Source organism: Hippocampus bargibanti, linkage group LG01, assembly GCF_051943395.1.
Source record: "Hippocampus bargibanti isolate YZ-2025 linkage group LG01, ASM5194339v1, whole genome shotgun sequence".
NCBI classification, from domain to species: Eukaryota; Metazoa; Chordata; class Actinopteri; order Syngnathiformes; family Syngnathidae; genus Hippocampus; species Hippocampus bargibanti.
In genome coordinates, this window is record NC_142734.1 from 1,792,113 (window position 1) to 1,817,903 (window position 25,791).

At 40.7% G+C, this 25,791-nt stretch overlaps 2 protein-coding genes across 4 annotated transcripts in view; both read right to left on the reverse strand.

Annotated features, from left to right (window-relative positions):
- nrp2a (neuropilin 2a) overlaps positions 1 to 3,696 on the reverse strand; it is an 87,134-nt gene extending 83,438 nt beyond the window's left edge. The window contains exons 1-3 of the mRNA XM_088987237.1: positions 3,663 to 3,696; positions 3,448 to 3,541; positions 403 to 522 (exon numbers count right to left, since the gene is read on the reverse strand). The gene's annotated coding sequence lies outside the window, so the exon portion shown is untranslated. The remainder of the gene's footprint in view (positions 1 to 402; positions 523 to 3,447; positions 3,542 to 3,662) is intronic.
- A 1,407-nt stretch (positions 3,697 to 5,103) lies between these two features.
- Positions 5,104 to 25,791, reverse strand: part of pard3ba (par-3 family cell polarity regulator beta a) — a 90,761-nt gene continuing 70,073 nt past the window's right edge. For all 3 annotated transcript variants that reach the window (XM_088989077.1, XM_088989002.1, XM_088989154.1), the window contains 2 exons: positions 18,070 to 18,146; positions 5,104 to 8,319 (listed from right to left, as the gene is read on the reverse strand). In XM_088989077.1, coding sequence (XP_088845203.1) covers positions 8,010 to 8,319; positions 18,070 to 18,146 — 387 coding nt within the window. In that variant the 3' untranslated portion in view covers positions 5,104 to 8,009. The remainder of the gene's footprint in view (positions 8,320 to 18,069; positions 18,147 to 25,791) is intronic.

Here is a 25,791-nt window from a genome sequence, read left to right on the forward strand (position 1 = left end):
TCTACTCCAAGCTAAATAATGATGTTATATTAGCTATCTATTAGCTGGCTGGCTGTTAGCTGCCTAGCTGTTGGCTATCTGGCTGTCTATTAGCTATTTATTAACTATCCATTAGCTGTCTGGCTGTAAGCTGCCTAGCTGGCTAGCTGTTAGCTATCTGGCTAGCTGTTACCTATTTATTAGCAATCCATTAGCTAGCTAGATAGCTTTCTATCAATTTGAGTTACTTCTGGGTTGAGTGAACGCAGGCGCATGTGGCTGCCACTGCCCACCCACAGAAGAACTTTATCCTGTGACTGTAAAGTGACCTTGAGAGTTTTGAAAGGTGCTTATAAATGACATAAAATAAAAGGGTCTGATGGTCGTGGTTGTAAGTACGGGTAGTCATAACTCAGATGTTACCTGTAAACATCAGTCTGTGATTCAGATATTTTTAGGCCAGCAGAGAAGGCTTTGCAGGCCTTGACGGTCCGACAGTGACGAAATCCACAGTGTGAGTGGACACCGGGGGACAGCGGTGGCCTGTGTGGATATGGAAGATAGAGTCACGAGTCATCATTTTTATCTTCCGGGAACGACTCCCAAGGTGACTGCCCGGGAATATGAATTTTAATAAAGGTAAAAGGTCAACCGGGGTGACCGAAGGGTCAAGAAGAGTCGCAGCTTGCACATTTCAACACACATTCCTTTTGACTGTTTGTGTGTGCGTGTCTTATTTCCTTCCTATCAGGCCTCAGCTGTGCGCTGCTGAATCCAGAGCGTGAATGTGAGTGAGGCCATGGAAAAGGCTGGCAGAGGGTAACCAATGGAGATAGCGCCAAGAGGTACCGTGACACCGATATACAGAATAATAATCCGTTCCAGAAAACTGTTTGAAAACCCATTAGTTCAAAAACTGAAACGACACTTTCTGTTATTATCAATGTAAAAGAAATTAATCCGTTCCAAGTCTACAAAAAAAACAACTTTTTAAAATCAGAATCAGAATAATCTTCATTGGCAATGTATGTAGAACACACAAGGAATTTGTCTCCGGTAGATCACGCTGCACTAGTATCATTATAAACAAATTGCAACAGAGACACTATCCAGTTAGATTTGGGTTACTGTTTAGAGAGTTAATGACGACGGGGGAAGAAGCTGTTTAAATGTCTGCTGGAATTGGTGCAAATGGATCGGTAGCGCCTGCCTCAGGGGGAGTCGCTGGAAAAGGTGGTGGGCAGGGTGCGTAGGGTCCAGTAGGATTTTCCGCATCCTTGTCTTGATTCTTCAGAATCAGAAACATCTTTATTGGCCAATTATGTAGAAAACACAAGGAATTTGTCTCCGGTAGCACTAGTATCATTATCAGAAAATTGCAACAAGGCACTATCCTGTACATGTGGTGGAAGCCAAACTACAGTGATATCTCGGTTTTCGACCATAATCCGATCCAGAAACCTGTTTGAAAAACGATTTGGATTGATGTTTCGAGAGTAAATGGTGACGGGGGAAGAAGCTGTTTAAATGTCTGTTGGATTTCGTGTGCATGGATCGGTAGCGCCTGCCTGACTGGGAGTCGCTGGAAAAGGGGGTGGGCAGGGTGCATAGGGTCCAGAAGGATTTTCTGCGTTCAGGTCTCGATTCTTCTAGTATCGCCTTAAAAAAGACATGACAAATAAGTATGGAAGTAGCGCATGCCTGAGGGGAGTCACTGGAAAAGGTGGTGGGCAGGGTGCATAGGGTCCAGAAGGATTTTCTGCATTCAGGTCTCGATTCTTCTAGTATCGCCTTAAAAAAGACATGACAAATAAGTATTTCTGCGTTCAGGTCTCGATTCTTCTAGTATCGCCTTAAAAAAGACATGACAAATAAGTATGGAAGTAGCGCATGCCTGAGGGGAGTCACTGGAAAAGGTGGTGGGCAGGGTGCGGAGGGTCCAGTAGGATTTTCCGCGTTCTTGTCTTGATTATTCTAGTATCATCAGAAAAAAGACATGACAAATAAGTATGGAAGACTCATTAAGACTAATCTCACGAAATACTTCATGTAAGTGGACAGCCAATGAGATTTCGCGAAAGGATTCTAAACGTCGACAATAGACAATCAGGAGCAGTTTCACAAATAAATGCAATATTGTTCTCCACACAATGTGCAAATCAACCTTTGTGTTGCCGCGACGATGTCATTAGCTCGAAAAGAGGTTGAACCGCGTTTCCATGGCGACAGTTGGTGGAAAAGATGATGTGTGGGCGACCCCCGAGCCAGTCGGCAACATTGCTAGAGGGGCAAAATGAAGCTTTAAACAAAGCACAATGTAAGAAAATAAGGAAAAATATTGCACCGGATATGAAATAATTTCTAATATCAGGCCAAGTGTGGAAATCCAATTTCACAGCTGGTGAACAATATCAAACAAACATGGTGAGGGGGGGGGGGGAAGAGCGCCCTCCAAGTTGAGCCATTGCCCACCGCAGACATGAGAGGGGATGAGGTGGTTAAGGGACAAGCCACACCATTATTTTTGTTTCCTAAGTGACATCAGAAAAACGTTTTATAGCATCGAAAATACCCAAAACACACAGGATGATATTTTTAGTCAAATGCAAAACAGCAAGAAAAATGACTTCAAGTGTCACAAAACGACTTCAAAATGAAACCGGAAGTGGCCAGTTTCAGAAGGTCCCGCCCCCTTTTTTCGTGACGTCACACCAGGACGTCTTGCCTTGCTCCAGAATCAAAACAATGGCTTCCGATTCGGAGAAAATGCTTATTTGTTCCTCATCCAGTTATGAATATGATTCAAATAGTTCTGAAGAGGAAAGCATACATGTTTGGAAGCGATTAAAGGAGTCCTCCCATATCAATTCGAGCCGTCAAGGACAGCAATGTAGCGTCCCAGAAAATGCACAAGATGGCGCCCAAACTCAGTTGGAAATGAGCTGATTTGTCTGCTGTCAATTTGTGTCAACTAGTACCAAATAGTAGTCTTGGTGCAACACACAACAATTCACCGTTGCGTTATTTATGTTTTCCTTCTAATTTCGCCATCAACACGAAGTTTTCAGACCAAACAAAGTAGCCAAAATTTCTCGGTCAGGGGCGTTCCTTTAGTGACGTCATGTCAGGAATCGTCACCAATTCGAAAACAAGACTTCCTGAATATTAAGCGCGCGTCTTAAAAGGTAAAATCTAGCTATATGGCGTGGAATCTTTGTAAAATACGCTCAGTGGAAGTCATTTTTTCAAATTATGGACGCAACTCTTCCGGAGGTGTCGGTTGTCCTTTAAAGGAGAAGGTCCTCTCGGCCCGTTTTGGTCCTCGTCGTGCTATTGCGACGTTTTTTTTTTTTTTTTAACCAAGGACTGAATTGAAATGAAGGACTCTGAGATGACGGGCCAACACGGGGGAACGGCCCTTTAATGAGGAAGATGAACGAGAAGGTTGAGGTCACGGCGCTTGCTCACCTGGAACTTGATTGGAGATTTTTGAGGCTTGAGTCATGTGCAAAGCGCACTCCGCAGACAAGCTCCTCCACACTCCGCCGTGACGTTTTGGGAACTGTGTGAGGGAGAGATAAGTGCTTGAGACCCTCCACTCGGCTCTCCCTGGATGGAGCATGACGTTTGATTGACACATGCTAACAAGGTAAGATGGCGGACACAATTGGCCCGCGACTCACAGCAAAACCACCAAATCTTCCTCTTCTTCTCTTCCTCTCTTCCTCTCTTTCTTCTTCGTTCTTCTTCTTTTTCTCCTTTTTTTATTTTTCTTCTTTTTCTTCTTTTTCTCTTCTTCTTTTTTTATTTTTCTTCTTTTTCTTCTTTCTTCTTTTTCTACTTCTTCTTTTTCTACTTCTTTTCCTCTTCTTCTTCCTTGTCTTCTTTTTCTTCTTTTTATTATTTTTCCTCTTTTTCTTCTTCTTTTCTTTGTTCTTTTTCTTCTTTTTCTTTTTTTCTTTTTCTTCTTTTTCTTCTTTTTTTCTCTTCTTTTTCTTCTTTTTATTTTTCTTCTTTTTATTATTTTTTCCTCTTTTTCTTCTTCTTCTTTTTATTATTTTTTCCTCTGTTTCTTCTTCTTCTTTTTCTTATTGTTCTTATTCTTCTTTTTCTTTTTGTTCTTCATTTTCTTCTTTTTGTTCTTCATTTTCTTCTTTTTCTTCTTCTTATTCTTCTTCTTCTACTTCTTTTCTTTGTTCTTTTTCTTCTTTTTCTTTTTTTCTTTTTCTTCTTTTTCTTTTTCTTCTTTTTATTTTTCTTCTTTTTATTATTTTTTTCCTCTTTTTCTTCTTCTTTTTATTATTTTTTCCTCTGTTTCTTCTTCTTCTTTTTCTTATTGTTCTTATTCTTCTTTTTCTTTTTGTTCTTCATTTTCTTCTTTTTGTTCTTCATTTTCTTCTTTTTGTTCTTCATTTTCTTCTTTTTCTTCTTCTTATTCTTCTTCTTCTACTTCTTCTACTTCTACTTCTTTTTCTTCTTGTCCCTTTTCTTTTTCTTCTTTTTCATTTTCTTCTTTATTTTCATTTTCTTCTTTTTCTTCTTTTCTTATTCTTCGTCTTCTTTTTCCTTTTTTTCTTCTTCTTTTCTTTGTTCTTTTTCTTCTTTTTCTTTTTTTCTTTTTCTTCTTTTTCTTTTTCTTCTTTTTTTCTCTTCTTTTTCTTCTTTTTATTTTTCTTCTTTTTATTATTTTTTCCTCTTTTTCTTCTTCTTCTTTTTATTATTTTTTCCTCTGTTTCTTCATCTTCTTTTTCTTATTGTTCTTATTTTTCTTTGTTCTTTTTCTTCTTTTCTTTTTTTTCTTTTTCTTCTTTTTCTTTTTCTTCTTTTTATTTTTCTTCTTCTTTTTATTATTTTTTCCTCTTTTTCTTCTTCTTTTTATTATTTTTTCCTCTGTTTCTTCTTCTTCTTTTTCTTATTGTTCTTATTCTTCTTTTTCTTTTTGTTCTTCATTTTCTTCTTTTTGTTCTTCATTTTCTTCTTTTTCTTCTTATTCTTCTTCTTCTACTTCTTCTACTTCTACTTCTTTTTCTTCTTGTCCCTTTTCTTTTTCTTCTTTTTCATTTTCTTCTTTATTTTCATTTTCTTCTTTTTCTTCTTTTCTTTTTCTTCTTTTTCTTTTTCTTCTTTTTTTCTCTTCTTTTTCTTCTTTTTATTTTTCTTCTTTTTATTATTTTTTCCTCTTTTTCTTCTTCTTCTTTTTATTATTTTTTCCTCTGTTTCTTCTTCTTCTTTTTCTTATTGTTCTTATTCTTCTTTTTCTTTTTGTTCTTCATTTTCTTCTTTTTGTTCTTCATTTTCTTTTTTCTTCTTATTCTTCTTCTTCTACTTCTACTTCTTTTTCTTCTTTTTCATTTTCTTCTTTATTTTCATTTTCTTCTTGTTTTCTTCTTTTTCTTCTTTTCTTATTCTTCGTCTTCTTTTTCCTTTTCTTCTTCTTCTTTTTCTTCATCTTTTTATCCTTCTGCTGTTATATATTTGCTATATATTTGCTATCTATTAGCTGTCTAACTAGCTAGCTATCTTTCTATTAGTTATCTATTAGCTAGCTAGCTAACTTCTTCTATTTTAGTTATTCCGGGTTGAGTGAACGCTGGCGCATGGGGCTGCCGCTGCTCACCCACAGAAAAACTGATCCTGTGACTGTCGAGTGACCTTGAGAGTTTTGAAAGGCGCTTAGAAATGAAATCTATTATTATTAATTATTATTATTATTATTATTATCATTATCAATATGACTTCGCCTATAAGGCGTCTATATGCTGTTGATGCTGGTTAAAGAGGTGCAGACAGAAGCGGCCTGCCCTTCGTTGGCTTTGACACTAATTAAGGACTGATTAAAAATCTCTCTCTCTCTCTCTCTCTCTTTCTCTCTCTCTCTCTCTCTCCAGCAATTATCTCCCTTTCAGGACTAATTTTGCCAATCAGTGCCATCTTTAGATGGGCTGGGGGAGCAAATTGGGCCATAATCATCATCCTGGAGGAGCTCTAATTGCCGTCTATGATTTGGTCCTTATCAGGACACCGGCGACTTCTATCAGTCATCTCATAGAGTTCTTTTATGGCCAATAACGTGTCGGGAAATTAGACAGAATATTATAAAAGTGACGAGTAATAATGTTGTCGCCATTCAAATGAATATGTGAAAGATGCAAATGAAGCGCAGCAAATTAATTTCCACATTTATTCATGCTAAAATGTTTGTATAAAATTAAACCAAGTGATGTCGGCAGTGTTGGCGGACTAGTTTTCGGCGGAAGAACACCAAACCGCACGGTCGAACAGCGCCACGGCGGCTGGCGGATTTGTTTTGGTCATCTCCTGTCTTTGAGTGCAGATGTGGTTTGTTATCAAGTGGAGTACTTTTGCTATCACGGTCCCGAAAAAGACCCCAACACAGGCTACTGTTAAGCCGAACAACTTCTGTTGATTCGGATGAGTGAAAAGCAGCTAGCAGGGGACAGTGTGAGTGATGGTATTTTCGCCGAGAAAGCAATAAGCTATCAACCCAGCTAAACAGAACGCAATTGACGAGGAACTAGGTATAATTACAGTTGAGAAAGCACGGCAACTTCACTCGGATATCGTCGAGAGGCAACCTGGAAGTTCGTCATCCATTGATGATTTCGAGGCTAGCCACGGATGGTTCGAGAACTTTAAGCGCTAAACAGGGATTCATGGTGTCATTCGTCATGGTGAGGCAGCCAGTTCTGATGGTAAAGCTGCCAAAGCTTACAAAGGATCATTCCTCAAGATGGTGAAATTCCATCAAGCCATCAACGACCATCACAAAGGTAAATAAAACAACTTTATTATACAGTACAGTTTATTTCTTTAATTACAGTCCTTATGGAATGTGACTCTCCTTCCAAACAGCAATTCCCTCCCTCCGACCTCCTCCCACCCCATTCCATCAAGCCATCAATGACCATCACAAAGGCAAATAAAACGACTTTATTATATAGTAGTTTATTTATTTAATTACAATACGATAAAACAATTATTATACATAAAATAAGGTTTATTTTGGTGTAGTTTTAAGGCTTATTTAGTAGAAATTATGTTTTATGGGGACATGGGAACGGATTATTCTGATTTTAATGGTTTCTTATGTGAAATAAATGTTCGGCAGTTGAACGTTTTACCTTTCACACACTTTGTGGGAACAGATTAAGTTAGCTGAGGTATCACTGTATTGTGATTCTGACATCACACGATTCCACCGAGTCGATGTGTCCTCGCCGCCTGCCCAGTGAAGCCCAATTTTGTCTGAAACATGTTGATTCAATGCAACAAAATGCAGCACAAAGTTTGTTGGATATGTCATCTATTTAAATACAGTGATACCTTGGCTTACGAACTTAATTGGTTCCCAGAGTGTGTAAGGCGAAAAGTGTGTATCCCAAAAAATCATTTCCCATAGGAAACCATTAAAATGAGAATAATCCGTTCCCAGGTCCCCATAAAATATAATTGTCTACACACATGATTTTCTTTACACAAAATATACCTTATTTTATGTATAATAAATGTGTTATGGTATTATAATTAAAGAAATAAACTGTACAGTATAATAAAGTCATTTTATTTACCTTTGTGATGGTCGTTGATGGCTTGATGGAATGGAGTGGCCGCTTTCATCAGCATTAAACACTTGATGAGGAACGTAGCCTTCTTCTTTCACCATCTTGAGGAATGATCCCTTGTAGGTGCTTTCTCTGTGATAATTTTACCTTGTTCCTCATCAATTGTGTTCTGTTTAGCTGGGTTGAGAGCTTTTTGCATCAAGTGTACAGATGGCTTGTGCGGGTTGTTTGTGGAGCCTGATTGATGGGATATTTTAACCTTGCAGTCTACACTCTGCCTTTGAACTGTCAAAGTTGAAACGAGTCCAAATTTCACTGCTGCGTTCTTGACCAATCACGGCTTTGCTTTTGAAAATAATCTCCAGGTAATATTTCACAGACTGAAAAACACACACACGCACACACACACACGCACACACACACACACACACACACACACACTTTCATTCAAACAGCACCCATCATGGGGTCCTTCCGTCTTGGATCAGGTTGCCTGTCATCTCGGTAGCCATAGCGATCCGGGCTAGCGTAACGACCGTTTCCTACCGCGTGCCGTTGTTTGCGTCCGCTAGCGGGTGACGGAAGACCGTCTTGACCCTTGGCCGCACGGTACTGTCGTCCGGCGTGGGGAGATGATGTGTGGTGGCGTTGGTTGGAGGACGCCGGCTGTTGACTTTTGTCACGGTAGCGTTCTTGGTAGGGGACGGGTTCTCTGTGTGCAGATCTGGACTGGTTCGGGTAATCATAGGGGTCCCTCCTGAAAGGGACAGATGAAAGAGACATCAGCCGAGACGACAACGTAACTATGTACTAGATTTCGTCTGTTTAAGGCTCTCCGTCGTACAGGAGTGGTCCATCGATGAAAAGGTTTCTTCAGCCGTCATCTGTACTTCTTGGAAGGTGTTGCTTCTTATCCAAAGGGCTTCGTCAGCAAACTACATTTTTTGCTGGTAGTTTTCGCCCCTATATATATATATATGCCTATATATCCCTATTGTCCAGACGTAGCGGTGCCGGACAGTTTGGGGGGAGCAGAGGACTATTGCCTGAGGCTACACTGATTACTTCTATTGTCCTGTCTGATAATGGGGTCTACGAATGGCCTGATTGCCACATTTGCTCTGGTATCACCTCATCAGCATAACTAAGCCTATGTTGCCTCAGAAGTCTGTTGTCCAAAAGATCCAAATTGAACCTCACCCCATCATGGTTATTTAGTGAAGGGTTTTGCTGTTTTATGAAAATAGCTTCTTAAACTCCCCTTCCAAACTATAATAATAATAATAATAATAATAATAATAATACATTTCATTTATCAGTGGCTTTCAAAACTCAAGGTCACTTTACACTCACAGGATCAGTTTTTCTGTGGGTGAGCAGTGGCAGCCACACGCACCAGCGTTCACTCAAACGGGAATAACTCAAATAGATCAAGTTTGCTAGCTAGCTAAAAGATAACTAATAGATAGTTCAAGTTAGTTAGCTAGCTAATAGATAACTAATAGCTAGCTAATTTAAATTAGTTAGACAGCTAATAGATAGCAAATAGATCGATAGCTAGGTAGCCAGCAACGGTGACCCCATTCAACCAGGAATAACTCAAATAGATTGAGTTAGCTAGCTAGCTAATAGATAGCTAGACAGCTAGCTATTTAAACAGCTACGTGCTGGAAGACGGCGGGAACAGACTCCAGTCCTCTCTGCGGCACTAATGAGGATAAAGCAGTCTGTAAAATGGATGGATGGATCGATTCTACTGTTGTGTCTGTGTGTCACCTGGTTGCCCCATACCCTTCCCTAAAAGATTAGCATTAAAGTAGATAAAAGTAGTTTAAAAGGATATTTAAAAAGTCCCGTCAAGAGGGATCTAAAGAAGGTAACGGAGAGCAAAGGTCCAAGGTAATCACGTTTCGCACAACCAAAAATACGAGTTCCATAAAGCTTGCTGGAATTTGGCTAATGCTAACTGCCCTTCCGCTAACGCCTCCCCCTTGTTCCGCCATTGTAGCAAAGCCTCTCCGCTGACGAGTCTGGCTCAGCACCTGTTGACTAGCCAATTAGAAGGCCTCACTCACCACAGACTAGACAGAGACTTAAGGGGGTGGGGGGGGGTCCGTCTTGCGGACTGCGGTGACCACCCAAAAAGAGTGGGTGCACACAGGTGGTCCTAAGAATGAACAGCACCGCTTTGTCTGTTAGCAGTGGTGGAGTCGCGGACGACAAATGGGGCGTTGCTTCTTAATTCAAGTATGTTCGGGACGTACGCTTTAAATTTAGCAACAATTTAGACGGATTCGATTGACAAAACAAAATAGAAGGTGCATGAAAATATAGAATTCACCATCACGGTCCATCGATAGCCGCTAGCCGCATGTTGCAATCACTGGCTTTGTGTGTGGTTGATTCTGATTATTTAACTAACTAGCTGGCTATCTCTCGATCTAGCTAGCTATTAGCTATCTATTGGCTATCTAGCCAGCAGGCTATTGGCTATCTAGCCAGCAATCTATTGGCTATCTAGCCAGCAGTCTATTGGCTATCTAGCCAGCAGTCTATTGGCTATCTAGCCAGCTGTCTATTGGCTATCTAAACAGCAGTCTATTGGCTATCTAGACAGCAGTCTATTGGCTATCTAGCCAGCAGTCTATTGGCTATCTAGCCAGCTGTCTATTGGCTATCTAGCCAGCTGTCTATTGGCTATCTAGCCAGCAGTCTATTGGCTATCTAGCCAGCTGTCTATTGGCTATCTAAACAGCTGTCTATTGGCTATCTAGCCAGCTGTCTATTGGCTATCTAGCCAGATGTCAGTTGGCTATCTAGCGAGCAGTCTATTGGCTATCTAGCCAGATGTCAGTTGGCTATCTAGCTAGCTGTCTATTGGCTATCTAGCCAGCAATCTATTGGCTATCTAGCCAGCAGTCTATTGGCTATCTAGCCAGCTGTCTATTGGCTATCTAGCTAGCTGTCTGTCTGTTGGCTATCTAGCTAGCTGTCTGTCTGTCTGTTGGCTATCTAGCTAGCTGTCTGTCTGTCTGTTGGCTATCTAGCTAGCTGTCCATTGGCTATCTAGCTAGCTGTCTGTTGGCTATCTAGCTAGCTGTCTGTTGGCTCAGTTTCAAGCCCACTTTTTATTTCTTTGTTTTTAAAGAAGTTGAAGTGGGAAATGGGGTGACATTTAGTGTTCAAATGTAACACTTGTTTTTCTCTAAACTTATCAGCAACGGTGGTCCTCACTCCTTATCTCGAGTTATCCAGACCTCACAAAAGCATTGAAACAGGAGTGTGTGTGTGCGTGTGTGTGTGTGTGTGTGTGTGTGTGTGTGTGTGTGTGTGTGTGTGTGTGTGTGTGCGTGTGTGTATACGACCAAGCAGGTGGGGGATTAAAATGGGCCTCAGTGACCCTTGGAGAGCCTCATTCCTCAGGGGTCATTCAGATAGCTTTAGCTTTGCTGCAAGATTAATGGAGGCAAATTAATAAAAGCGTGTCGAAATGCACAACTAGTTCTATGTTAGTTCCGAGGACCTCGGTGAACTGCTTTGTGTGTATCCGTGACAACAAATGAAGTGAAGGAGTCACGTTCTGGTCAAACTGTCAGTCAAGTTCAATGGACTTGGCGACACTTATGCTATTTCGGGCTTTGTCGTCGTAAATCACAGGAAAAGCATTAAGAGACAGACAAGCTTACATGCCCGTAGTCATACCTTTGCCAAGTTTTCAATGAAGCTGGCATTTTTTTTTCATGTGGGAGTTACAAGTACAGTACAGAAAAGTGTGTATCCCATAAATTAATTTGCCATAGGAAACCATCAAAATGAGAATAATCCGTTCCCAGGTCCCCATAAAACATAATTTTCTACTTTTCTACTAATTTTCTAAGCCTTAAAACTACACAAAATATACCTTATTTTATGTATAATAAATGTGCTATAATATTATAATTAAAGAAATACACTGTACTGTCTAATAAAGTGTTTTTATTTACCTCTGTGATGTTCATTGGTGGCTTGATGGAATGGAGTGACCGCTTTCCTCAACATTAAACACTTGATGAGGAACGTAGCCTTCTTCTTTCACCATCTGGAGGAATGATCCCTTGAAGGTGCTTTCTCTGCGATAATTTTACCTTGTTCCTCATCAATTGTGTTCTGTTTAGCTGGGTGTTGATAGCTTTTTGCATCAAGTGTACAGATGGCTTGTGCGGGTTGTTTGTGGAGCCTGATTGATGGGAATTTTAACCTTGCAGTCTACATTCTGCCTTTGAACTATCAAAGTTGAAAATCTCCGACTGTCGTCTGCCTGTCTCTTTAATGTTCAAACCACCTCCCCTCGTTGCTGCGTTCTTGACCAATCACGTGGCTTTAAACGAAGACTGGGGGTGGGGAATAGAGAACCAAAATAAGCCGGCTGCCATTTTGTTGTTAGAAGAGGCAGCTCCGTGTGTATCCTGAAAAAAGTTTGTATGCTAAGGTGAAATTTTCATAAATTTAACGTTCGTAAACCGAAAAGTTCGTAAGGCAAGGGGTTTGTAAACCGAGGTATCACTGTACTATACTTGGCAATAAAGATGATTCTGAGTCTGATGTCGATGCTCACGTGTCTGTCAGGGACCAATAATCTGGACAGGAGTGACTGGGAAAAGACACTTCAATGTCAACAGGTTACATGTCCACTTTTCTTAACGAGATGTGTCCTACCGCTTGGTCTCATCAAGTTGTTGGAAGCTCCCTCCCTCGAAAACTATTATCACGAGTCGACTCTACAATCGAGGGGTTGTCGAGAGGCTAGTCAGAGGTCAAACTTGGGACGAAAGTGATTTTGGAACGGAGCCCTGCTTAAAGCAGCCATTTCTGTTACATTAGAATTAATGACAGAAACAGATGGATTTCTCTGGCCCCGAATACAGAAAGGCTCCGTTGCTTTAGCGGTTTGTGTCGAGTTTCCTCGAGGCCTTGACAGTTCATACGAAGTTCGCCACATGACTACACTGTTAAATTCGCTTCTATCCGGGGTTAAAATGAGTTTTGGTCTACCACAAACTGAGTTTCCTGAATTCAGATCATGAACAAAGCAGCCTCTGTAGGAACTTATTGAACACAAAGGGAGATCGAAGCATTCAAAACGGTTAGCTTTTGATTTATTTCAAATACCGTGACTCTAGTTTCCATACCCAGATCAGGAAAAGACTTGCAAGAATACAGACAAAAACAGATCAACATTGCAAGGACAATGCTAATGGGCCTCAATCTGCAATACATCTGCGCCTAAAAGCCAGCAACCACTCATTTGACGACATTAAGGTTAAAATCATTGAGAAAGAAAACGTGATGTTTTGAAAGAGGAGTAAAAGAAGCCATTTTTGTAAAACAGCAAAACCCTTCACTAAATCGCCATGGTGGTTTAAGGTTTCATTGTAGACCGTGCTTACAACAGACTTCTTAAGACGATACAACGTAGGCTTAGTCATGCTGATGAGGTGATACCAGGGTGAATGGGGCAATCAGGGCCAGTCATATAACATCATCAGACAGGTCAAAAAAGGCATCAGATTAGCTTCAGTGAGTAGCCCACTGCTCCCCCGAACTTTAGAGCAGGGACCTATCAAAGCAGCCTCTGTCCACTAGGGATATACAGGTGACATCCGAGTTACGACCGGGTTCCGTTCTGACAAAACGGTTGTAAGTCAAACGATTGTAAGTCGAAACCTATTCAAAATGGCCGACGTGACGTTTACACGACAGGATAGTATACGGTGTAAATCTGTTGTTTTTAAGCAACGTTTTCTATTGAATACGATTATATACCAAACAGTTTACAGTTTATTAATAAATTTTACACCTTTTAGAGTTGCACTTATCATTTTATATTTTGTATGATCAATTTTTATAACCGTACCTGTAATGTATAAAAAACTGTTTACTGTACAGTTCATGTATAAATTTTATACTTACCCTACTCTCCCTGCTACTGGCCAGAAGAGGTCGCCCGACACACATGCTGGGAAAAAAAGCAGTGTACAGTACTACAGTTGCCGAGACGGTATCTGCACTGCATAACTACTGTATTGAGTGTAGTCACGCATTGCTGTGCAAATGTGTGACATGCTGGCTGGCCAAAATTGCATTGCGGTCGTAATTACAGGCGGTCGTAACTCGCACCGGTCGTAACTCGCACGGGTCGTAACTTGGATGTTACCTGTAGATAGAACCAGAGCTACCAGCACAGTTTTAGTTTGCTGACGAAGCTTTTCGGATGAGGAGCGAAATGTCCAAAGAAGTAACAGATGATGAAGAAACCTTTTCATCGATGGACCAGACCAGAGCTTACACAGACATAAAAAGAGGAGAGTAACAAATGCAGGATTTATGGAATTACTGTATTATTGCTAACAGGTAGCACCAGAGGCGTCTCAGCCATGCCGGTGACAAAGCCGGGTAAAGCCCCTTTCATTTCCGAGCGCTCATTCCGTGAGCTCAAATGCAGTTAGCTGGACAAACACGGCGGCCTCTAATAAGAAAGGGGCCACGGCCACGCCATGGGAACTCACAATCCTTTCATGTTGTTTCATTTTGAACTATGAAAGGTTGGTTCACGGTATGAAATGCAGAATATAAATGAAGCAGCTGTGGAACACCCCCCACAACATACCCCCCCAAAGACCTCCCCAGGATTTTTGATGTGAATTATGACTTACAGTGAGCTGCCTGTAGGAGTTCTAAATGAGTCCTTTAGCAGCTGGATGGACCAAGTTGGTGATTACAGTGATACCTCGGTTTACGAACTTTTCAGTTTATGAACGTTACATTTATGAAAATTATACCTTGGCATATGAACTATTTTTCGGGATACACATGGAGCGCCACAATGAGTGATGTGTCGTTGGCGAACGAGCCGTTCTCCTAACAAGAAAATGGCAGTCGACTCATTTTTGTCCTCTATTCCCCGCCCCCAGTCTTCGGTTAAATTCACGTGATTGGTCAAGAACGCAGCAGTGAGGGGAGGTGGTTTACACATTAAAGAGACAGGCAGACGATAGAGAGAGAGTGACAAAATGGATAGAAAACTGTGAAATTTGGACAACTTTCAGCTTTGATAGTTCAAAAGCAGAGTGTAGACTGCGACGAACTAGGTAAAATTGATGGCAGAGAAAGCACCTACAAGGGATCATTCCTCAAGATGGTGAAAGGAGAAGGCTACGTTCCTCATCAAGTGTTTAATGCTGATAAAACCGGACACTCCTTTCCATCAAGCCATCTACGACCATCACAAAGGTAACTAAAACGACTTTACTATACAGTACAGATTATTTATTTAATTACAATACAATACAACACTTATTATACACAAAATACGGTATATTTTGTGTAGTTTTCAGGCTTATTTAGTAGAAAAATGTTTTATGGGGACCTGGAAACGGATTATTCTCATTTTAATGGTTTCTTATGGGAAATAAGTGTTTGGCAGACAAAGAAGAAGGCTACGTTCCTCATCAAGTGTCCTCATCAACATTGGCAGAAAAACCAAAACCGGAACAAATTTGGGAATGGTGCTTGACGTCATATTTTCAATTCCCTTCTTGGTAGGCTGTCGTTCGGTGTATCCGAACGTTCCAATTCTTCCAAAGCATGAAAGGCCAATGCGCCATTATAGAGGCCCCCCCCCCCCCCTAATCCAATAACTTTCAACTGAGCGGTGGTGGTGGTGGTGGGGGTCTACGATTGGATAACCTGGGGCAGGGTGACTGTGCCACTGACCTGCTGCTTTGAATTGGTAATCATATTAATGTCGTCCATATGTCAGCGTGCACATGTGGCCTGTGGCTTCCGTCTGGGTTGTACCCTTCAAGCTAACAGCGAGGGAGGCAGACTAGCGGCTCAGTCGCATTATCATCCTGCCCTGGGGCGAGGCCCTCTTACAATATGTAGACAATCCATCTTGATACATATTGTATACGATACATCTTGATTTATATAGCGCTTTAACAACAGCTGAAGCTGTAACAAAGCGCTTAACATGGACAGCTATCATATACATACACTGTATGTCTTAACAGGAAATAAAGCGGTCACAAAGATAGTAGAAAGCACCAGGGAGTGAAATTTTACAAACGACTTATTTTTGTCCTCTATTCCCCACGCCCAATCTTCGGTTAAAGCCACGTGATTGGTCAAGAACGCAGCAGTGAGGGGAGGTGGTTTAAACATTAAAGAGAGAGGCAAACGACAGAGCGATAGAGTGAGAAAATGGATAGAAAACAGTGAAATTTGGACAACTTTGATAGTTCAATAGCAGAGTGTAGACTGCAAGGTTAAAATATCCCATCAATCAGGCTCCACAAATAACCCGCGCAAGCCATCTGTACACTTGATGCAAAAAGCTCTCAACCCAGCTAAACAGAACACAATTGATGAGGAACAAGGTGAAATTATCGCAGACAAAGCACCTACAAGGGATCATTCCTCAAAATGGTGAAAGACAAAGGCTATGTTCCTCATTAAGTGTTTAATACTGATGAAACCGGCCACTTCATTTCATCAAGCCACCAACGACTATCACAAAAGTAAATAAAATGACTTTATTATACAGTATAGTTTATTTCTTTAATCACAGTCCTTATGGAATGTGACTCTCCTTCCAAGTAGCAATTCCCCCCCTCCGACCTCCTCCCACCCCATTCCATCAAGCCATCAACGCCCATCACAAAAGTAAATAAAATGACATTATTATACAGTAGTTTATTTATTTCATTATAATACCATAGCACATTTATTATACATAAAATACGGTATATTTTGTGTAGTTTTAAGGCTTAGAAAATAAGAAAATTATGTTTTATGGGAACCTGAGAACGTATTAGTCTCATTTTAATGGTTTCCTATGGGAAATTAATTTTTGGGATACACACTTTTCGCCTCACTGGGAACCAATTAAGTTCATAAGGCAAGATATCACTGGATATCACGTTTTGCAATTCGCATTCCAAACATTTCACCATCTTGATCAACTTTAATATCAATTCACACAGTTGAAAGAAAACAACAAGTCTGGTCGGTTGTGAACTAAGTCTCCGTTTGGAATTCTTCTTGATTCTTCTGCTCCCTTAAACGTTCCCTCTTTGGTTTCGCTCGCCCGCTTTGGTTTCTATCAGCCGGCCCAATAAGCCGTGAAATGACTTTTCTCTCTCTCCTCATCTCCCTAACCGTTGTCCTTTCTAAATTCACCTTGCACCCCCATTCGAGAGACGTGGCAGTAACGTAAAACCTTCAACGGAGAACTGATGAGCGTTTACGTTCCTAATTTGACAGGAGAGCAGCTAAACAAACACGAGGACTGAACGCAGCGGCGGCGCTAAAGCCACATGAGGAGTCTACGCGTGCCGAGTGTCCTCGGGCAGATTGTTCGCATAAACTGCCGTTGTCTCCGGAGACCTGATCGCTCCTCGTCCTGGGATGGGGAGACACTCCCAAAGCAAACACTCCAGATTTAATTATGAGCTCCAAAGAGGATTAGCCAGGGTTGTATGTCGGTGTGTAAGAGGGCGTGCTGATGGGAAAAAAAGGGGGGGCAAAGATTTGCATAATCCTGCCCACTACTCTTGCATTGAGGAAGAAAATACAGGTAACATCCGATTTACGACCAAAGTGTCTTCAAGGACGAACGACGTAACCGAAGTCTGTGATAAACAACCCCAACATATCCCACTCGAGTCTTCTGCTGTACAGTGATATCTTGGCTTACGAACTTAATTGGTTCCCAGACTGAGTGTGTAAAGCGAAAAGTGTGTATCCCAAAAATGTATTTCCCATAGGAAACCATTAGAATGAGAATCATCCGTTCCCAGGTCCCCGTAAAACATAATTTTCTACTTTATAATTTCCTAAACCTTAAAGAACAACCGACGTTGTGTCCGTAATTTGTAAAACCACTTCAAATGACTTCTACTGAGCGTAGTTTACAAGATGGCACAGCATATAGCTATATTTATATGGCGAAATTAGAAGGAAAACACATAAATAACGCGATGGTGAATCATTGTGTGTTGCACCAAGACTACTATTTGATACTAGTTGACACAAATTTCCAGAAGACAAATCAGCCCATTTCCAACGGAGCTTGGGCGCCATCTTGTGCATTGATCCGGAAGGACATCTTTAATCGATTGCAAACATTTGTGCTTTCGTCTTCAGAACTATTTGAATCATTCATAACTGGATGAGTAACAAGAAAGCATCTCCTCCGAATCTGAAGCCATTGTTTTGATTCTAGAGCAAGGCAAGGTGTCCTGGCGTGACGCCCCGCCCCCCTTCTGGTATCTTGACACGGTCGCTCGCTGTGCGAGAGCGAGATGCTGGCTGGCCAAAATTTTCGTACATGTTGCTGGCCTGCTAGTGCGTTGCGGTGCCAGGCGTAGAATTACAATTTTAAAAATAGGGTCTGGAGGTCGTGGTCGCAAGTATGGGTGGTTGTCGAGCTGGTCGTAAATTGGATATTACATGTAGTAGCTCTTACCTGGCGTTTGTGGGGTGCGGACCATCCAATTCCTCATACAGGTGCACAGGTCGGGATTCGTCACTTCTGGGGGCCATCTGCAAAGCAACAAGAACAATGGCTCTCAAAGACCAAGTCCAGTTGATGGTGTCGTGAAGATGAACTCCATGAAAAAATGTGATTGGCCCCAGTTTAGATGAAAAATAACCCTTAAAAATTAAATAAAGTGATACCTCGGCTTACTAACGCGTCAGCTCAGGAACTTTTCACCTTACGAACAGTCAATTTGCGAGAATATAATCATGGCATACGAACTAGTTTTCGGCGGACGAACCAGACCACATAGCGACACGGTGGCTTGGCGGACTAGTTTTTCTACACCCCCTTTCTTTGAGTGCAGACATGGTTTGTTATCGAGTGGAGTACTTTTGCTATCATGGGACCGAAAAAGACCCCACCACAGGCTCGTGTTAAGCCGAAGAGGACACAAAAAAAATCTGTTGATTTGGATTCATGAAAAGCAGCTTGCAGGGGACAGTGTGAGTGAGGGTATTATCGCCAACTTCACTCGAAAAACACGAATGAGGTGTGTGTTTGTGTGACTTAGCCTCACAGTACCAGTATGCTAAGTCGACCATTGCTACTTGTGTCTAAGGGTGTTTCTGTGTTGTCTAAGCAACGGTCGCAGGCAATAGAAGAGGTTGAGAAACTTGTGTTGATTCTGAATAACAATAAGCAGCTAGCAGGGGACAGTGTGAGTGAGGGTATTATCGCAGAGAAAGCATGGCAACTTTACTCAGATATCATCAAGAAGCAATGCCATCAACGACCATCACAAAGGTAAATAAAACTACTTTATTATGCAGTACAGTTTATTTCTTTCATTACAGTCCTTATGGAATGTGACTCTCCTTCCAAACAGCAATTCCCTCCCTCCGACCTCCTCCCATCCCATCAAGCCATCAACGACCATCACAAAGGCAAATAAAACAATGTTATTATATAGTAATTCATTTCTTTAATTACAATACGATAGCACAGTTATTATACACAAAATAAGGTTTATTTTGGTGTAGTTTTAAGGCTTATTTAGTACGAAATTATGTTTTATGAGGATATGGGAACGGATTATTCTCATTTTAATGGTTTCTTATGGGAAATAAATGTTCGGCAGTCGAACGTTTCACCTTACACACATTTTCTGCGAACCAATTAAGTTCGTGATCTGAGGTATCACTGTACATTTTCTTTATTGAACAAAGCAAGCGTTTGATTAGTTAAAAAAAATCTTTGAAAAAGTTGTCGGCCACCCGGGCGGACATGTTCTGTCAGTTGTACGCCCGACGTAAAAGTTGCACGCCCTGTTATTTCAGACACTGGTTTAGCGAAAAGATAGGAAATGTGTTTTGCATGCTTCCTTTTTTTAGTGCTATCAAACAACAAAGGAGTGAAGACTGGATGGAATGCTCCAAATGTGGTCACACTAACAGATGGGACCTCAAATCAATACTGCGCCCTCATGATGAACATGCGCGTGGAAGTTTCATGCCAAAAATACAACAAACAATAACAACAACCGTATGAAGAGCCTCGCTGATTGAAGACACATGCTCATATTGCATTTTTGCGTTTGGATCGGATTGGATTAGTCTATTCGCAGTGGCAGAATTTACATTTCACAGCAGCAAAGTGATAAAAAAGGAAAGGAAGAAGTAGAAAAACAAAATACAGGAGCTGCTGTAAAGGTAGCCACTCTCGCGGCGCCATTTTGAAGTCAAAATGAAGAGAAAAAACAAAATAATAGACAGTGACACCTTGGCTTACGAACTTAATTGGTTCCCAGACAAAGTGTGTACGGCAAAAAGTGTGGAAACCAAAAACAAATTCCCATAGGAAACCATTAAAATGAGAATAATCCGTTCCCAGGTTCCCATAAAACATCATTTTCTACTTTCTAATTTTCTAAGCCTCAAAACTACACAAAATATACCTTATTTTATGTATAATAAATGTGCTATTGTATTATAATTAAAGAAATAAACTGTACAGTATAATGAAGTTGGTTTATTTACTTTTGTGATGGTCGTTGATGGCTTGATGGAATGGAGTGATCGGTTTGATCAGCATTAAACATTTAATGAGGAACGTAGCCTTCTTCTTTCACCATCTTGAAGAATGATCCCTTAAAGGTGCTTTCTCTGCAATAATTTTATCTAGTTCCTCATCAATTGCGTTCTGTTTAGCTGGGTTGATAGCTTTTTGCATCAAGTGTACAGATGGCTTGTTTGTGGAGCCCGATTGATGGGATATTTTAACCTTGCAGTCTACACTCATTTAACTGATTTCAAAATAAAATTCCACTTCTCGCACGGACTTGTTTTCTCAATGGTCGACTTCGCTTTTTACAAGTAGCGATATATGTTATCCTGAACATGACTGCTAATATCTAATGATGAAAATGTCATTAAAAAATCTCAAAATGATATTGAACATTTTTTTTGCGTTTCCCGTACAAACTTTCTTGTATGCCGTACACATCTAAAAATATGCTAACATCGGACAGAATACGGCAAAATACGGCCGCTTGACAGGTATGCCATTGAGCCATGTTTGTTCTGTCAAACCCATTGTGGCTTGTATGTTTCTACCTGACCCCGTGTTGGATTGTTTAGCTTGTCAGTGCTCTTGTATATGTCCGTCAATGTGCATGTGAGCACCGTACGCAGGGTGTTAAGTTTTCATGCAATGGTGCGTGACAGTTTTGACAGTTGAAACTGTCATCTGTGTAAACAGCCTGTGTGTGGATCACAAAACGCACACCAGACGTGAAATGAGACATCGGAACTTGACCCTAACGGACAACCGACACCATTTTTTTGTTTCCTCACTGACATCAGAAAAACATTTTATAGCATCTAAAATACCTAAAACACGCAGGCTGATATTTTTAATCAAATGCAAAACACCAATAAAAATCACGTTCGGATTGGGGCCTCGCAGGTGCTGGTGGTCCCAATCAGTGGCAGTCAAAAGGACTCCCGGCATGACCATTCGGCGTCGGGTCATTGTATGCATTGTATGCAATTGTAGGCATTGTGCATTGTGTTTGTTTCATCTTGGCAGACTTTTACTCTTGGTTTTTCGTTGCTACTTGATATTTTTCTGTTCAGATGATTTTGATGTGTTAGATTTTGTTCATGTTGACTTTATTTTAATACAATTTCTCAAATACAACCTGCTGCTCCCTCCTGCCTGCTTTTTGGGAATTGCCATCACCACCTTGCAAACCGTGACAGAACAAAACTTCATCAGTCGGGGAGCTGTCTGTTTTCTGCAAGCGTGCGTACTCACTCATTCTGAATGCTATTGTGCCTAAGTACATCTCATTAGCATGTGCGGGTGGCTACAAGGGAGGGCTAATGTCTCTCAACGGGATACCCGCAGCCACGAGCGGGGAGAGGCGGTCTTGAATGGCTTTTTTTTGCCATCTGTGTTCCAATTTTGGATCGAGCTTTCGAATTGAAAAGGCTCGTAGAAAGCAAATATGCCTTCTTTGTGTGTCGGACAAGGCGCAGCGGGGTGCGACTGGGGAGTCAGGTGGAGGATCTTAGTGTGTGTCATGTGCTGAAAGGACAACGAGCATTCGCTATGATATGCCGGAGAGGGAGAAAAAAAAAGAGGTCAAAGGGGAAATGGTAGCGAGGAGGAGAGGGAAGTGTGTTCAGACAAACCGAGTCGAAATTCTTTTGTCGATTGATTATATTAGCATAATGGCCGGGAGGCAGTGTCTCCATTCGAGATTAGCGAGGCAAGCACACCGCGGATGCTTTGCAAACATAATCCCATTTGTAGTCCAATTGGACAGACAGTTTTATGTCGATCAAAAGATTTCATCTGTACTTCTTTGAAGGTGTCGGATGTTTTCTCATCCGAGGAGCTTCGTCAGCGAACTGAAATTTGCTGGTAGCTCTAACTTGTTTTTTCCCTTCCACAAGGGGCAGCATTTCCCTTTTGTCCATTTTAGCGCTTTGTTCCAGCAATATGTATGTATTGTATTTTTATTTTATACGTCTGTGTAAGCTCTCAGTCGTACAGGAGTGGTCCATCGATGAAAAGGTTTCTTCAGGCATCATGTGTACTTCTTTGAAGGTGTCGGACGTTTCGCTTCTTATCCAAGATGCTTCGTCAGCGAACTAAAGTCTTGCTGGTAGTTTGGTAGTATATAATGTATGATGATTATATTATTATTATTATTATTATTATTATTATTATATTAATATTAATAATAATAATAATAATATAAACGAAAAGCAGCTAGTATGAGACAGTATGAGTGAGGGTATTATCGCCGAGAAAGCACGGCAACTTCACTCGGATATCTTCAACGACCATCACAAAGGTAAATAAAATAACTTTATTATACAGTACAGTTTATTTATTTAATTACAATACAATAGCACATTTATTATACACATAAAAGGTAGATTTTGTGTAGTTTTAAGGATTATTTAGTAGAAAATTATGTTTTATGGGGACCTGGGAACGGATTATTCTCATTTTAATGGTTTATTATGGGAAATACATTTTTGGAAGACAAACTTTTCACCTTACACACACTTTCTGGGAACCAATTAAGTCCGTGGTATCACTGTACTGCCTGATGATAATCAACACATGCATGAGGCGCTCATTTGCATCTCAGATGGATTGCGGGTAGGCGGAAGCGAAGAAAGGATCGAAGAGATAAAAAAGAAAGAAGAAGCCAATGTTCGGGATCCTAATGATGCCATTTGAAAAGCGACGGCGAAGGAAAGCCGCTTAGAAAAGACCAATCTGTGCATTTCAGTGAAAGCTTGGGCTTTGTGTCAAAGAAGCATTTTGGGTTCTCGATGGAGGCTTTTAAGCGTCACAACATTGCATCAAAGCGCACAAGAAAGTCATTTCCTGAACGCTAGTAATACTTAGTGATGAATGTGACAGCTGTGCCGCCCCCTGTGCACGTGCACGTGCACGTGTACGTGTGTGTGCGCACGTTTCAGTCTCATCCGGCACCGACAAAGGGGAGCTTTCTAATTTGAGGAAAAACACAATTAGACACTTTGGTTGGTGTTTGGGAGGGCGGATGGGGGCGGGGCTTAGATTTTTTTGATTGGAATCTGATTGGGGAGATTCTGCTTTGACAGGCAGGACCCCAAATACACAAAGCAGGCACAAAGCCGCATCAGCACACAGTTTGACATACAGTGATACCTCGGTTTACGAACCCCTTGGCTTACGAACTTTTCGGTTTACGAACGTTAAATTTATGAAATTTTTACCTTGGCATACAAACTTTTTTTCGGGATACACACGGAGCTGCCACAATGAGCGATGTGTCGTTCGAGAACGAGCCAGTTCTCCGAACAAGAAAATGGCAGCCGGCTTTTTTTGTTCGGCGGTTAAAGCCATGTGATTGGTCAAGAACGCAGCAGTGAGGGGAGGTGGGGGTTACAGATTATTCTCATTTTAATGGTATCTTATGGAAAATACATTTTTGGAAGACAAACCATTCGCCTTACACACACTTTCTGGGAGCCAATTACGTTCGTGAGCTGAGGTATCACTGTATCACTGTCTGTCTAGCTAGCTATTGGCTATCTATTCGCTAGCTAGCTGGCTATCTGGTGGCTGGCTAGCTGGTTGGCTGGCTATCTATTGGCTATTAGCTGGCTAGCTATCTGGATGGCTGTCTATTGGCTATCTGGTGGCTCGCTGGCTTGCTGGCTATGTATTAGCTATCTAATGACTCGCTAGCTAGCATTTTATTTATTTGAGTTATTACTCAACCCGGGTTGAGTGAACGCTGGCGCATGTGGCTGCCGCTGCTCACCCACAAAAAACTGATCCAGTGACTGTAAAGTGACCTTGAGAGTTTTGAAAGGCGCTTAGAAATTAAAGGTATTATTATTATTATTATTATAATTATTATTATTAATGAAAAGCAGCTAGCAGGGGAAGATGAGATAAAGCATGGCAATTACACTCGGATATCTTCAACGACCATCACAAAGGTAAATAAAATAACTTTATTATACAGTACAGTTTATTTATTTTAACACAATACAGTAGCACATTTATTATACATATAATAAGGTATTATTTTGTGTAGTTTTAAGGCTTATTTAGTAGAAATTTATGTTTTATGGGGACCTAGCAACGGATTACTCTCATTATAAATGGCTTCTTATGGGAACTAAATGTTTGACAGACAAACTTTTGGGCTAAGAAAAAATAAATCACACTCCATGACAACAAGTGAACGTGGCAGCTGCTCCTGCTAACTTCTTGAAGGTTATTCTAGGTTTATGCTGCGCGTATGTGTGTGCAATTATATGGGCTAAAATAGTAGCAAGAGTCTGGTGTGTCCTTTAATTAGCGCTGGCTTTGAGCGGGGCAGCAGGTTACACGTGTCAGGGACAATAAAAGGCCACGGTATGCCTTCTGTGATCTCACAGGAGGTCTGAGGTTCAACGCATCACATTTAGTGGCTGTACTTATTCATGGGCGTACGTCACAGAAGCTTTTAGCTTGTGTTAGCTTCCTGCTTTAGCTGCCTCAGTAATAATAATAATAATAATAATAATAATAATAATACATGCCAGCCAACCAGCTAGCCAGCAAACAGATAGCCAGCTAGATACCGAATAGATAGCCAATAGATAGCTAGACAGTGATACAGTGATACAAACTTAATTGGTTCCCAGAAAGTATGTGTAAAGCTAAAGGTTTGTCTTCCAAAAATTTATTTCCCATAAGAAACCACTAAAATGAGAATAATCCGTTCCCAGGTACCAATGAAACATATTTTTCTACTAAATAAGCCTTAAAACTACACCAAATATACCTTATTATATGTATAATAAATGTGTTATTGGATTGTAATTGATCATAATGGAAGGTGTTGTTTCGGTTTTTGAACTAATTGGTTTTCAAACAGGTTTCTGCAACGGATTATGGTTGAAAACCGAGGTATCACTGTTGTTTGGCCACCACCAAATGTACAGTATAGTGCTTTTTTTTAATTTTTTTAGGATGGCGATAATACCCTCACTCACATGTTAATAATAATAATAATAATAATAATAATAATAATAATAATACATACTAGTGCAGCATGTTCTACCAGAGACAAATTCATTGTGTGTTCTACATACTTGGCCAATAAAGATAATTTTGATTCTGATTCTGATTTTAAAAAGTTGCTTTTTAGACTTGGAACGGATTTTTTTTTTTTTACATTGATGGTAATGGAAGGTGTTGATTCTTAACTGAGACCTCAGCTGAGAAGGCGCACATGGTGACGAGGTTAGCAACGTGCAACGGGCGTGTTTTCATGGGTGTTGCCTTTCGGTCTATAATTGCGGTACAAGTTTGCGGTATATCACATGCTAAAATGCACGTGGTTTGTCGGAGTCAGCCAACAAGAGTTTTTATCCTCAAATTTACCGGGTAGCAAAGTTTATAGAGCAAGCCGCAACGATTACAAGCAAAATATTTTCAGCTATTCTTAGTTTCGCTCTAAAAAAAAAAAGCTATGTGTGTGTTTACGTTTCGCTCATTTTTTCAATCAGCGCCCATGTTGAAATGCTAACTTCTCACGTTACGACATCTGGATGGATGAAAGGGTATTCAGATCTGCTCCGTTCATACCGCGCAACCTCATCATTCCAAAACACGATACACTACAGTGATACCTCGGTTTAC